The sequence below is a fragment of the Halichoerus grypus genome, chromosome 12, assembly GCF_964656455.1.
Source record: "Halichoerus grypus chromosome 12, mHalGry1.hap1.1, whole genome shotgun sequence".
Lineage (NCBI taxonomy): Eukaryota > Metazoa > Chordata > Mammalia > Carnivora > Phocidae > Halichoerus > Halichoerus grypus.
Genome location: NC_135723.1, coordinates 4628952 through 4642973, shown reverse-complemented (window position 1 = coordinate 4642973; position 14022 = coordinate 4628952). Strand labels below are relative to the sequence as shown.

The 14022-nt window shown below is 52.4% G+C and overlaps 1 protein-coding gene across 9 annotated transcripts in view; it reads left to right on the top strand.

Moving 5' to 3' along the window:
* Positions 1-14022, top strand: part of GRB10 (growth factor receptor bound protein 10) — a 175086-nt gene that overhangs the window by 72949 nt on the left and 88115 nt on the right. For 8 of the 9 annotated variants that reach the window (XM_078059939.1, XM_078059934.1, XM_078059936.1 and 5 more), the window contains one exon: positions 10403-10493. The exons of the other annotated variant lie outside the window; for it this stretch is intronic. In XM_078059939.1, the coding sequence (XP_077916065.1) occupies positions 10403-10493 (91 nt within the window). The remainder of the gene's footprint in view (positions 1-10402; positions 10494-14022) is intronic. 9 annotated transcript variants of the gene reach the window in all.

The window sequence follows — 14022 nt, the reverse complement described above, 5'->3', positions numbered from 1 at the left end:
ACGTTGAGGACTCTGATTGTCGGCCTTATTAATTAATTAGCAGCGTAGAGATTTCCGTACTGTCTCGTTTCCCGGGCTGCTGAGCCAGGGTAGACGTTAATGTTGCCGCAGGTGCTGCTCACTGACCGTTCTAACAAATTCACGTCAGATGCGTATGTGCGCATGTTTTGGTCTCCGTTCGTTCTCCTTTCCACGAGGGCGGGGGTCCCAGAGAACAAAGCCAGTGGGCAGTGGAAAATGGGAGTGGGCGCCCAGCAATCACATGTCCTCACTGTGCTGTTTCTGCTGCCTGGACCCTGGCCCAGCTGCTGGGCCTCCCTTAGTCACCGTGTAAACGAGCCACAGGGGTCCTGGCTCCTTCCGGGAGGTGGTGGTTGGAGGAAGACAGAAGGGCATGTCGTGGGCCTGGTGCAGACGTGCTTTCATACATGGGGGGCCCTCCGTACTCCCGTCCAGACCTGCACCTGCTCTTCTGTGTTAGGTATCGTGGGGGTGGTTGTGCAGTGCTGAGTGACCCAGTCTCATCGACATTGAGTCATTGGTTCCCCCCAGGAGGGGTGGGGGATGGCTGGCGCCCTGACTCCCCCACCTGGGCTGACGGTGTGTGTGGGTGAGAACCAGCGACCCCTGCCCCGGGGGCTCCCATCCCAGAAAGCCTGGGGAAACCTGCAGTGGCCTTTGGCTTCCGCATCTTGACCGTTCTCTAGAGTTAGGGACATCCCATAGGATGACCCGAATAGCCATTAAAAAATTTAGGGGTCGGGGCGCCTGGGTGGCTCAGTCGGTAAAGCGTCCGACTCTTGATCTCAGCTCAGGTCTCGATCCCAGGCTCGGGAGTTCAAGCCCTGCATTGGGCTCCATACCCAGCATGGAACCTACTTAAAAAAAAAAAAAATTATAGCATCATTGTAGTTTTGACAGGCCGCTCGCTGGTTGTACTTAAAGTCAGTAAGTTACTGACTTTGGAGAACCATCAGCCTCGTACGAAAGCAAGCGTGGACGGTAGAATTAGTGCACAGGACATGCGGGGCCGTCACCACTATATGGAACGTTGGGCCATCATGTTACTTATTGGTTAACATTCCACGGACTTGACGTATCTGGCTCCTTTTCTGAGCCGCAGTCATTGTACTGGCCGGAACTCTGTCCCCGCTCCCCCACTAGAGCTCCTGAGACGCGACCCCTTGTGAAACTGTGGGCGTCCTGACCTCCGATCTCCAGGCCTGCCCCCGGGAGTGATCGCTGCCCGCTCTGTCCCTGGGCCAGCCTCTCTAGTCTCCTTCCCCAGAGCAAAGCCTGGGCTTAGGTACGAGCCATTTGGAGCTGGTTCCCCGGGAGGCACATCCAGAATCGAAGTCCTGGATGTAGCTCGAGGGCCTTGCAGATGCCAAGAGCTGGTTTTTCCCTTCGGGGGCTGCAGGGGAGGCGGGCGGGGTTCTGATCAGGGCCAGTCAGGGGGCAGAAGGCCTGCAAGCGATGCGGGGTTAAGGGTCGGCGGGGGGCTGAAGTCTGGAGGACCGCAGGCCGGCACAGGCAGAGCAGGGGAGAAGCAGGGAGAGGAAGGGCGGACCTGTCTGCTCTTACCAGCGCCGTGCCTGCCGGTCACCGGCAGCAGCGCGGGGAGAACACGCAGCCTGTGTTCTGGGGTTTGCGTGTCCTGTGGGGCAGATTTGAAAAGCCTGCCGTGAACCCGCCTCCCGGTGCTCGGAGGGGTGAAGGCCTTGTGGGCCTTTGTCTGAGGGGTTCCACTCGGGCAGCGTCTTTGCCTTCGTGGTGGAGCTCACTTCTACCCGCAAGCTACCACTGTTCCTGCCCGAACAGCCAGTGGGTGCGTCCACACTGCCGGACTCCTCTGACCTCCCGTGTTCGCAGGGGCCCTGACCTCCCGAGTTCGCAGGGGCCGGTGTCACGCACTGCCCTTCCGGCTTCTCTCTGGATGCGACTCGCTTCGGGAACAGAAAGCAGGCAGGAAGGCAGGCGTGCTACAAACCGAACTTGCGTTCTGTAATCCCGCATGGACGTGCGGTTGATCTGCTGTTCCCAGGTGGCCCTTTGCCCCGTCCTCAGGCTAAAGTCCCTGGTGGAGTCTTGGTGGAAGAGGAGGAGGAGGGGGGAGGGAGCAGCTGGAGGGGAGCAGGTCAGGGAGATGGAGGTCGGGGGAGGTGGCGGTAACAGCAGGATTAGTGGGCATGCGCGTGAAAATCGCAGCTTATTAATAACTTACAGTGTGCTTCACGCACATGATCGCGCCAAGTCTTCCGCACCGTCCCATGAGGTGACCCTCCCCGAGGGAGGGCTAGTGCCTTCCCCAGGCCTCTGAGCTGGTGATTTCTAGAAATCCTGGAGCTAGTGCTCTTCACCATGAGGTGAGCTGCCTCACTCATGGGGGGGGGGACGCCAGATCAAAGGACGGGAAGAAAATGGACGTGGCAAAGGCATTTTATTTTGGGAAAACCATTTGTCAAGCTGAGCAGGCTCTGGGCACGAGGTTTCTCTGTAGGGCGGGCGATGGCAATGTTCTAAATTTAGATTGTGATGGTTGTACAAATACTGTAATTACACTAACATTCGTTGGATTGTACACTTAATACGACAGGTGAAGTTCTGTTAGGTAACTGATATCTCAGTAGAACTGCTCAAAAGAAAATAAGAGATGGGTGGACTTCCTTTCTCCCTCACATTACTGAAATGGATGTTTCCATGCCTGGCGTTGTAGAGTGGGTGATCGAATTTAAAGCTAGGTGATTCATACACTACTTTTGCTCATAATGTCAAGAATCCGGGCACTTAGAGGTCGTTGTGTAGAAAGAAGTGTCTGAAGATGGTAAATACAGGGCAGTGTCGGTTCAGGTCTACGGCACTTGGGTGCGATGAGGTTTTTGTGAAAGTCTGGTGGTTTTCTCAGCGGTGGCTTTGTTCCTGCTGCGCTTGGCGTCTTACTGTTTTGGAGAAGAGGTTTTTGTTGCTCTGATGAGTGGCAGTCCAGGTATTTTCCTGTGTGACTCAGCGGCTCGTATGATACCGTCGAAATAGAAGGCAGTATTCTCCCTCCTAGATAGGAGGGCCGGCGTGCTGAGTAATTACTACAAACCTAGTAAGGTTTCATAAAAATGAGTAATTGTAGCTGGGAGTAGGCTACATGGGGAATCTTTGTCACACCCCGCTGTTCGTGTTTGGAGGTCGTAGAGGAAGACGCGCACACGGTTGACCCAGTAGGCTTTGGGCGTCAGGGAATTTGTGATATTGTAAGACAATGCTTTCCCGGTTAGAATCGTGGACTGATGCTTCGGTCATGTGTTCTTCACTAGGGCGGGAAGCTCATCGCTTAGTGGATTTTGATTCTGATTTGTTCTACGACTTTAACTGCGTTTTGTTATCAAACGACAAAAGCTTTGGTGATTGTACTTCGAGTACTGACCTTCAGAAGCCTCGGCTTGTTGTGTGTCAGAGATGGACCAGGATCCCACTGGGCGGTGGGCTGCAGGGGGCAGGAGGGGGCCGCCTGGAGGGAAAGCGAGCTGCTGGGCCCCAGAGGGTAGGGCCCGTGCCATTCTGTCCTTCCCTGCCCGACAGTGGGGTTGGCCAGGGCCGCTGCGGGCGAGGGCGTGGGGGCGCCGGGACAGCCCCATGTGGCTTTGTCTTCACCACAGCCTGAGGTGGGCGTCCCTGGGCTGTCCCTGCCCCCGCCCACAGCATTCTCATGCATGGTATTCGTGTGTGTGGGTGGTTTATCTGCATGAAGACTTCGGCTTGGAGGTTTTGATGGAACATTCTCGCTGGTTGAAGACACGTCAAACCCCCTCGTTCTGTCCTCTGTGGTGTTCATCTTTGGTTTTCTTAGCAGGGTAAAGAAGGGCGCCTTCCGTCCCTTTATTCCCCTGAAAAGGTCGTGCGCTGGGTGGAACCAAGGACACAGCCCCGACACCCACTAGAGAGACAGGTCTCTTAGGGACGCCTTGTCTTGTCCCTGCTGTTCAGGGCCTGGAACCTTTAGCTGTTGGATCAGCCCTTTGTTTAGAGCGCCTTAATTTATTCCTCCGGGCCAACATACGAAGCCGCCCGTCGGCCCCGAGGACGCCCACAGATGCATGAGGTCACACGGCTGACTGACAGGTGGCAGCCTGGGGTTGGACCCCGGAGTCTGGCCTTCCGCCGTACGCTCCCCTTTGTTCCCCGGCAGACTCCGTGCTGACCGTTACGCTCCTGTCTCATTGAAGCCCCCCACCCGCTCCCCGAGGCCCGCGTCGGTCCTGCGTTCTTAGATCGGGAAACGGCTCAAACCGCCCTGCGGACATTCTCCATCTCGAGAGCGGTGTTCCTCTTGGGCGGCTTGTGCCGTCTGGCAGCCAGCGTGGGCAATGAGGTATTCGACGGCCCCTTGCCGCCGCCGCGTGTGTGGAGTCCGGCTCCGTGGGTGCCCAGGCCGGGTCATGATGCGTCTCCTCCGCTCTTCTTGCTGGGCTCCGTGGCCTTCCTCCCAGCCGGCCCTCACCTTCACCACCTCACTGTGGGGGGGCGGAGGCGTCCCTGCCCCGCGTCTGGGGACGTCAGCGGGCAGGAGCACGCGCTGAATTAAAGAGCGCGGCGGGAGGAGGGGTAAGAGACCATTTTCATCTGGGCTGTCAGAGAAGGCTCCAGAAGGAGGTGGCTTCCCAGCGAGGCCTTGAAGATGAGTGCCTCATGCGTGTGGAGGGCAAGGGAGAGAACATTCCGGAGAGCGAAGAATCCCCGGGCAGAGCAGGATGGGGCGGCCTACCTGCTGCGAGCTGTGCGTTCTAGCTGGAGGGAAGCCAGGGTAGGAAGGCGGCCCCCCGGAATATTCAGTAGAACTGAATCACCTGGGGTGAGGTGCTCAGACTCGCCCCACCCCTGCAGTCAGGACCTTGCAGGCCCGCAGGCCTGGGAGTCTGCATTTCTCAGCAGTTCCCCCTGGAGGTCTGACCTCCCATTGATTCCTGCTACCCTGACGGCCAGGCCCACTGGGTTCAGACCCCGGCTCGAGGCACCTTTTCCGGGTGGTCTTTGAAACCTCAGGTTCTTCGTTAGCCGAGCGAGGGAGGGTCAGCACCTGCCTCCCTGGGCAGGGGTCTCACTCAGCGCGTACAGTGGGCACGCTCCTGCCAGGGGAGGAAGTGCTTCAGGGAGGGGGCTGGAGGGGTCTGAAGGAGCGAGGTGGGGGGGGCATTCATGTAACCCCCAGAAGTGTGACTCAAGAAGGAACTTTCTAGAGGAGAGCACTGCCCAGCTGGAGGAGCCGTCCCTCGTCCCCTCCCTGTGCCCCATCGCCAAGTCCTGTGGGAGCTCTGGGACCAGCATGCTGGCCCAGGCTGCCGCTGCAGGGTCATTCTCCCCACGTCCACCCCCCACGTTGCAGGGCTTAGTGTGGGTGGAAGGAAATCACTCCGCACAAGGTCATTCTACAGGGGGGCCGCTCTTCTTCGTATTAATGGAGGCTGCATTTCTGCCCTGCTCCACTGGATGCCTGCTTCTGACTTTGGAAAGTATTTCTACAGCCAAATGGATGTAGAAGTGCCCGTTTCATAATATCTGCGGCAGCACCAAATAGTGAAGTGACCAGCATAGCTAATTAAGGGCTCTTCCAGGCTCCCCGCCTTCCCTAGAGGTAGACAGCCCAGCAGTGAAGGGCTCTGGTTTACAGCAGCCTTAGCAGCGAGCAGCCACCTTGGAGAAGAATCCTGGACCCCCACCCCCAGGCCCCCAGCGAGGCCCCGGCCCTCCTGCAGAGGAGGACGCTCCATAGTGCTGCTCCTGACCCTACGGGGAGGCTCACTAACCTGGAACAGGAAACCCACCCGGACAAACAAAAAAGAGCCCCGGGAGACCACGCCGGCATAGGGACAGGCTTGTTACTCCTGTCCCAGTTTTCGTGACCCTGAGCCTGGCCAAGTGCCATTGTTTGCCTTTCAAGAGGGACCGTGTGCCTGACCTTCCCCTGCACTGGTGGTTTGCTTCTCCCCGGGCTTTATTTTACAAACACTAGCAGTTTCCTACTATTGCGTCCTTTCTCGCTTCCCAGGATAATAGGATTCTTGTCTGAAGCTTCCACCTGTTGAATTCTTTAAAGTACTTTTTTTTTTTTTTTTTTTTGACTTGGGAGTCTTATATACGAACAAACGAGCCATGCGTCGAGATTTTGTTCTTACCGCTGTAATTTGTCACGCAAACCTGTCCGATTTTGAACGGTCCTTGAGGTACAGAGCTGCCTGATGAAGTATAGGATGCCCAGTTAAATTCAGATAAACCACAAAAATGGTTTTTTGGACAAGTCCCATGCAATGCCTGAGACTGACTTAGACCCAAAATTGGTTAGTTTGTCTATCTGCAACTCAGGTTTCGCTGGACACCCTGTATTTGCATTTGCTAAATCTGGTGACAAGGTTGCCTAAATTAGGTTTGGAAGGTCCTTGTCTTCTAAATCAATGTCTCTGTGGGGTCAGGTCTGCTTGCCACTGACGAGAGGAGTGCTTAGGGACGGTGGCACGTGGAGGGGACGACGGGGTCTCGGATTTGGACTTGAGCCTGCGTAGGAGACACCCCGGGGGCTTGTCTGTTCCCAGAGAGACAGGCTGGGTGGGGCCTGAGGCACAGGGAGGCTGGACCCTTGGTTTATACTCTCCTGATGTACGTGCCATTTGATTTCAACCAGATGGTCCACAACCAGCATCCATGTCCATAATGGGTAGTAATTGCTCACTTATATGTAAGGAAATACGCCAGAAGAGAAGTTTTAATAATTTAAGCAAACCTTGAGACAATTCGAGGAGGAGGGATCCATGCAAAAGAAGCAAGAGGGGAAGTGGGTGCCAACAAAAACGTGTCGGAAGCCGTGAGGATGGAGAGCGTGGCCATGGCTTCGGGACAGGCAGATCCGTGGGACCCACGCACGAGTGTGGCCGAGGCTCAGACACGCGTGGGTATGGAGATTATAAGGTGGGATGAAGGTGACCTTCAGGCTCAGGCAGAAAGGGCAGAGTGAATGGGGGGCCAGGTAATGGTCTCACCTCTTCCCCGTCCACCAATATAAATGTCAGCGAGATGAGCGAGGAATACGTCACGTCGAAAAGAGACCAGAATAAAACATACACGGACGCTCTCCAGTTTCCTGGAGAGAGGACGAAGGCAGTCATCAATCTTGCCACGATGAACCGAGAAGGAAAGTTCAGTAAACTTGCCTACGTTGAGTTACTCTTCTGAGAATCAAAAATTTAGTTAAGACTGCAGATAGACAAGCTGGGAAAAGCATTTGCAATGGACACGAGCAAACAGTTTCTTACATGTCAAGAGCTCATCCTGGAGGAATATGGAGGCGCAAACACGAGTTTCCAGGGGGTGGAGGAAGCCCGCGTCCATGGGCCGAGTGCTTGCCTGGCCTCGGGCCCTGGCTTTGCACTTGGTGTTGTAAATAAAGCCTCCAGCAATCCCAGAGGGCGTCATCGAACCCATTTTACAGATGAGTCAGTTGAGTCAGACTCCAGAGAACTGGCCCCAAGGGGGGCTCAGCTCCCGAGGGGTGGCGGTAGGCTTGGCTTGATTGGAAAGCCCTGGTGCCCTCGGGCACTCGTCCCGCTGACCCATCAGAGAGTAGTCCAAAAGAAGAAGGACAAAGGGCTGAGAAGCTCCGGAAAATGGTCAGCTTCGGTATTTGAGACCTGCACTGAAAACCACAGGCCGAGGCCACAGTTTACCTCTGGGATTGGCAAGAAAAAATTCCAGAAAGATCACCAGTCTCGGTCTGCCACAGATATTATGAAACGGGCACTTCTCTTCTGTTTTGGGTGGAAGGGTAAACTGCGTGAACAAGATTTTGACAGTATGTATCTAAGCTCAGAGAAAAATACGTGTGAAACCTTTGGTCTAGTGGTTCAATTTCCAGGGGTCCGGAAGATAATCCGGAATAATCAGAAATGCGGACAGGGTTTTATGCACAGAGGTGTTGATTGGATTGTTAGAATGCCTTCTGAAACTTGCAACTGGCTACAAATGTGTACTAGAGTAGTTTAGAATCTGAAAAGAATACTTACCAAGGTTTTAAAATTGTATCTTGTCAAGTTCATGGGGGAGGGGGAGGCAGGACCCTGGATCATTCACACTGTGTGATTTCCATGGTGTCTAGAGGTGCTGAGTCCCCGAGAGTGCCGTCAGTTACCCTACCTACCGTCAGGGGATTCAGGCGCATTTTTATTGTACTTCTGTCTGCTCTGTTTCCAAAAATTGACCTGCTTGTTTTAAAATTTGGAAAAGAAGGAAAAAATATTTATCCCGGATGGTAAAGAGCCGATTGCATGGAGGATTGCAGAAACGAGCTGGGGTGACCTCAGAAGGAGGTGCTGCACTGCATTTGGGGGTCTGGGAGGTACCACCTCGTGCGCTGACCCTGACAGCCCAGCTCCGTCCTCAGCACCTCCGCAGGGCTCCTGGTGGGTTTGCTCTTGCCTCCAGACTCCGTGTCCTGCAAACCAGCTCCTCTCCTCTTTCCTAACCAGAAGCTTCCATTCTTCGCTAACCACCTGCTCACTGGTAGGGTATGGGTTCCCGAAGTCATGCTGCTCGCCCACCCACTGGAGCGGTCCAGGGCTTGGAAGTGCTAATGCAGATGCTTTGTTGCTGTGGGAAATTTCAGAAAGACAGGCTAAAATTCAGTAACATGTGTCATTTGATTATGAATCCATTTTTTTTAAAATCAGGATCACTTTTAACCCCCACGTGATCCAAATGTAACATACACATTCTCCATAAGTAATTCAAACATTGCACACACACGTACCACGTTGGTGCATTTTTTCTCATCTCTGGAAGAACAGACCAAAAACTGATAGGGTATCATCCAAGGGTGAAAGAAGAGAGGTTCATTTGAAGTTTTTTCTTTAAGCTTTTCTTTAGCATCTACATTCTCAGAGTTAGCAAGTATTATGTCTATGATTAAAAATCAAAAAGGAAGCTATTTTTTTGGAGAGAGACAAGCAGTGAAGACACCCTCTCACACCTTGGGGCTTGGATCCGTTTTCTTCAGATTTTCTGGGGGCAAGTGTGACTGTGGTCTCAGGGACCGAGCTCCCTTCTGCTGAGTGGTAGATGTCGGTGAGCTGACCCTTCTGGACTCTCTCCCCAGTGCCCTCGTCTCTGCTTCCCCAGCTCTAGCGAGTGCCCCCCCCCCCCCCGCACAGCATGGACCAGACCCACGTGTGTGTGCACACGCAGGTTGGCGTTCACACAGCAGAGGGAGTAGCGTATCCTCCATCCGTTTCTACAACCCCCGGCTGAGGCTCTGGACAGAGAGCCACTTGCTTGCTGGGGAGCATTCAGGTGACAGAGAGACTTGTCAAAATGAATGAACTTTTCTGAGTTTCTTGGGCTGCGTGGGTGGGAAGGCACGTGGGCTCTGAACCCCACCGCCTGGGTTCTAATACCAGGACTGCCCCTTCCCGGCAGGGGGCAGTAAGGTGGACATAACCTTCCTGTGCCTGAGTGTCCCCAGCTGTAAATTGGGAGTCCAGCCCGGCACAGCTTGGGGAATATTCCACCTGAGACAGGTGGCGGTACCAAGAGGTCCCTTTGCATAGGAAGGGATGAGGCGCCGAGTTGCCGGCTCTTTGTGCCGATAGTAGATGTCCCTTGCAGACACAGTTCTAAGACCTAATTATGGAGGTAATCCACGTGCAGTGTAAAAATCTCAGAATTTCTCAAATCTGAAAGCGAAACTTGACCTCTTTCCACCCCACGTTAATCCCTGCTAGTATTCTAAGTGCGTAAATATGAAAAGGCCCATTTTCTTTTCTTTTTCTTTTCCCACATTTTAACCTGTCTTTCATTGGCTTGATTATAATCTTCACGAAGACGTTTTTTCCCTAGAGTTGTGGAGTTGATTGTAACATTGCTGTTTTAACTTTTGCCTAAAATTTCTGTCCTCATCCTGACGTCTGAAAGAAAGAAAAAAAATGCCGCTGGGCCCTTCTGCTTTGTAGAGGGGGCCAATTATAAAGCAGTCTCTGGATGTTTCCGTACCAGATAACAGACCGCCTAGGGCTTGATTACCAGTAATTGTTGCAGAAAATGCATGTGCTCTGTGGAATGCTAATTATTTATATTTCGTGCTCAAATCCAACAGTTGATAATAATTCTTTTTGAATTGCTATTCAGGCAAAGCAATTTAAGCCGGAGACCTAGAGTAACTTCTCTTCTGATGCCCTTGATAAGCAGGTGGCCCCTTTCCACGATTAACTTCCCTTATACGGTGTATTTTAAACAACCGACGTTTAAAAACCAAGAAGGTGAATACAGTGAAGTAAGAAGTTGAGGAAGAAGGACATGCAGGGGAGGGTGGATGTGGACAAGAGTGAAGTGCTTGCTTTGACCAAAGCCTTTGTGCTCCCGCCTTTTCCAGGACCAGGTGGAACAGACGCCCCCCCTCAGTCCACGAGATCTGGCAGGACCTGGCTTCCCTGCCCCGCCGGACCGGCTCACGAATCACCAGGGTAAGGAAGGACAAAAATGTGGTGGCACGGATGCCATAAGCCCCCCCGCAGCTTTGCCACGGTGCTGGGACTCCGTATTCTGCGAAACTGTTCTTGGCACTCACGTGAGAAGGTTCTGACCTTGGCTCTTTTCCTCTTGTAAGGAAAACAAATTCTTAAACAGAAAAAAAAACAAAGCAACAAAACGTGGTTGCGATATCTTGATACACAGGCATCCCCTCCTTTTTGAAAGTTTGTTTCACGCTACTCTGCTTTCACGAAAGACCTACCTTAGTACCTGTTTTTTGCTCACCTAAAGAAATCCAGAGGATTTCCGCTTTTAGAAAGAAAGACTCAGCGTTGCTTTTGGGACACCTGGGTGGCTCGTTGGGTTAAGCATCTGCCTTCGGCTCAGGTCATGATCCCAGGGTCCTGGGATCGAGTCCCACATCGGGCTCCCTGCTTGGCAGGAAGCCTGCTTCTCCCTCTTCCTGCTGCTCCCCCTGCTTGTGCTCTCTCTCTCTCTCACAAATAAACAACATACTAAACAAAAAAAAAAAAAAAAAAAGGAAGGAAGAAAGACTCAGCATTGCTTTTGCAGAGAGCCATTCTAGAGGCAGCGGGTGCTGAGCAGGACGGTGGCCCTGCCAAGCCCCTTCCCCCTGAGCTGCGCTCAGCATTTCAGCATCCAGCGTCAGAGCTGTGAGCACCTGCTGTTTATCTCCAGGTCTTTTGTTCATCCGTTATCAGAGGAGGCTGAGACAGGTGGTTTTTGGCTCTTGGAACGCTCCCCAAATTTGTCCTATGAATTAATGGTAATTGCTTCTTTGTCTTACACCGTTTCGGCTTCGGAAAGGTTTCACAGGAACGCTGAGCTCCAAATAGCGAGGGGAAACCTGTATTTCTGTTCCGTGAGCCAACCGCAGTGAGCAGAACTTCAGAATCAGTTCCACATGAGTTCTCTCAGGATGCAACATGAAGGGAACCTGACGTTACCTGTCGGGGGCTCCTCCATGGTGCAGTCCTCTTGATGTTGGCGTGTGTATATTTGCACTCAGGCTAGTTTTGTGTGTCTGTGCTCTTCGTAGTTCTCTGCCTTGCTATGATTCTATTCCTGTTCTATTAATTTCTGATGGGATCATCATGGGAAAGAAAGGACAGGGGTTAAAAGCAAATTAGGTCCAACGGTGCACGCGTTGTTAAGGGGGGGGTTAGGGAGCAGCCTGGGAAGGGAAGCAGTCTGACTGGGGGAGGGGTCAGGAAAAATGCCCACAGCTCAGCTCATGGTTTGGACTACTGGAGAGGTTAAGTACAATACATTGTAGGCCTTAGAGCTGGAAGGCATTAGGATAATAGGATTTTTAAAATGGCTTAATCAGAAAGAGGTTGAAATTTAGCAAAAAATAAGAGCTGGGAGCTTCCCATGAAGTCAAAGATCTGTTTTCTCAAGTGTTAGAAGCCGTGTCAGACAGTTGGGATTTTCTGTGTCGAGCATAATGTCAGGGTCATCTTTGAGAACCCTTGAACAAGAAAGAAACCCGATTTGTTAATATTGGCTTTGCAACTTAGGAACATTTTAATTGATTACATTTCACTGATTACTAGGGGTCTCATTTAAACTGAAATAATCGAAGTTTGGGTAGTAATGTTCATATAAAAATCTACGTTGATGCTTTAATCCAAAAGTTAGAAAAAAAATTACATGGAAAGAACTTTTTAAAGCTTAACGCTTGGGACACCTGGGTGGCTCAGTCAGTTAAGTGTCCACCTTCGGCTCAGGTCATGATCCCAGGATCCTGGGATCGAGCCCCACATTGGGCTCCCTGCTCAGCGGGGAACCTGCTTCTCCTTCTCTCTCTGCTTCTTCCCTGCTTGTGTTCTCTCTCTCTCTCTGTTAAATAAATAAGAATTTTAATAAATAAATAAGTAAATCTTAAAGCTTTTTTAAGGTTTAAAACTAAGATGTACATTCAAGTATCCCATGGATTTCACAGCTGCTCGGTGAGTGGCCGTGAGGGTTGAGCACGGAAGGTGGAGCGGGCTTCATGCAGAACAGAGCGGATTCCCTTCCTTGCTCCAGTTACACGCCGGCTGCTGAAGCTGAGAATCGGGCACGTCCCAGCACCTGAAGCAGGGCCAAAGGGAACGAGTGAATGCGTCTCCACCTGTGACCTCGAACACCTTTCCCTCCAATCCTCAATAACTCTGCACACGTTGCATGTAGAACAGGGAAAACAGAAGGACTCATGCAGGCTGGGCCACGGGCCAGATATTTTTAGAGAGTGAGCAGTGCCCGTGCTTATTTCCACCGGGCGATAGAAGACACCAGCAACAGAGGGCAGTTCAGATCGGGGAGCCAGGCATGGCTGGCGGGGCCCAGGCAGCCTTCCGAGAGACAGCAGTGGTGCTGGGCACCCTGCTCCATCCCCAAACCGGGGTGGGGGCAGAGCACAAGCCAGCCCCAAAGAGTCTGCAAACTGAAGTCCCTACACCCTGAGAAACACAGCCACCAGAATCACCAGACCGCTGCTTTCCGCATGCAGCGAAGATGGGTCTGACCATGGCTTTGAAGGAAGTGTGCGTGTCCTGCTCAGGGAGGTGGATGAAAGCACGGTGTCCTAAAGGACAAACCGAAATGCAGTGGGGCGACTGGGGGGGGGGGGGGTTGGTTCCATGTTTTAGAAGTGAAATATATAGTTATTGGCATTTTCAAAGTTCCGGATTCAGTCTAAGGAGAATTAATGAGTTGGCATCAGCTCCTAATGGCACAGAGAGACCTGGGAAACGCGAGCGGGCCATTGGACACGCACACTCACATGTCCTGGAGCGTGCGGGGGGGGGGGGGGGGGGGGGATTTGAAGAGAGCCTGGTGGGAATTGGCCAGAACTGGACAGTCAGTCCCCAGAGGGGGCTCAAAGAACCAAGAGGAAAAGGGAAGACTAATCCACATTGGGAAGCATCTAGGAAGATTCCAGAAATCCAAGGCAAAGAGAAGGTCTGCGGCGAAAATGCAGACTTCGCAGTGCCTGAAGGACCTTCGGACGGGCAGCCCACGCGTGCCCAGCAAGTGCCAGGGGCTAACGCGGGTGTTCTCAAAGCGCTGCAGGGAAGGCGACCGTCCGTCTGCCGGTTCACACCAACACGAACTGAAAGCGAAAGAAAGCTTTTTCAGGCAAAGATTGAGAAAATTTGTTACTGTCAGTCTTCTCTGAAAGATTTATTGAAAGTTGTACTTTAGAAAGATCGTGAATGCCTTGCAAAGCGGCGAGTAGGGGACACAGTAATGCACAGAGAAAGGGACGACATGTCACAAGGTCAATTCCATATGAATTGTTAAACGAAGGTTAAACTGAACTTCCGGTAATTAGACGCCCTGAGCGTGTGTGTGTGTGTGTGTGTGTGTGTGTGTGTGTGTTGAGGTTTGTTCTCTGCGTGGTTATATCATAATACCATTTTAGGGTTTTTTCCACGAGCAATTATATAATAAGACTCAGGAGAAGTAGAACGTAAAACAATTTGAGACTGCATTAGAAAAAATGTACACTTAGTT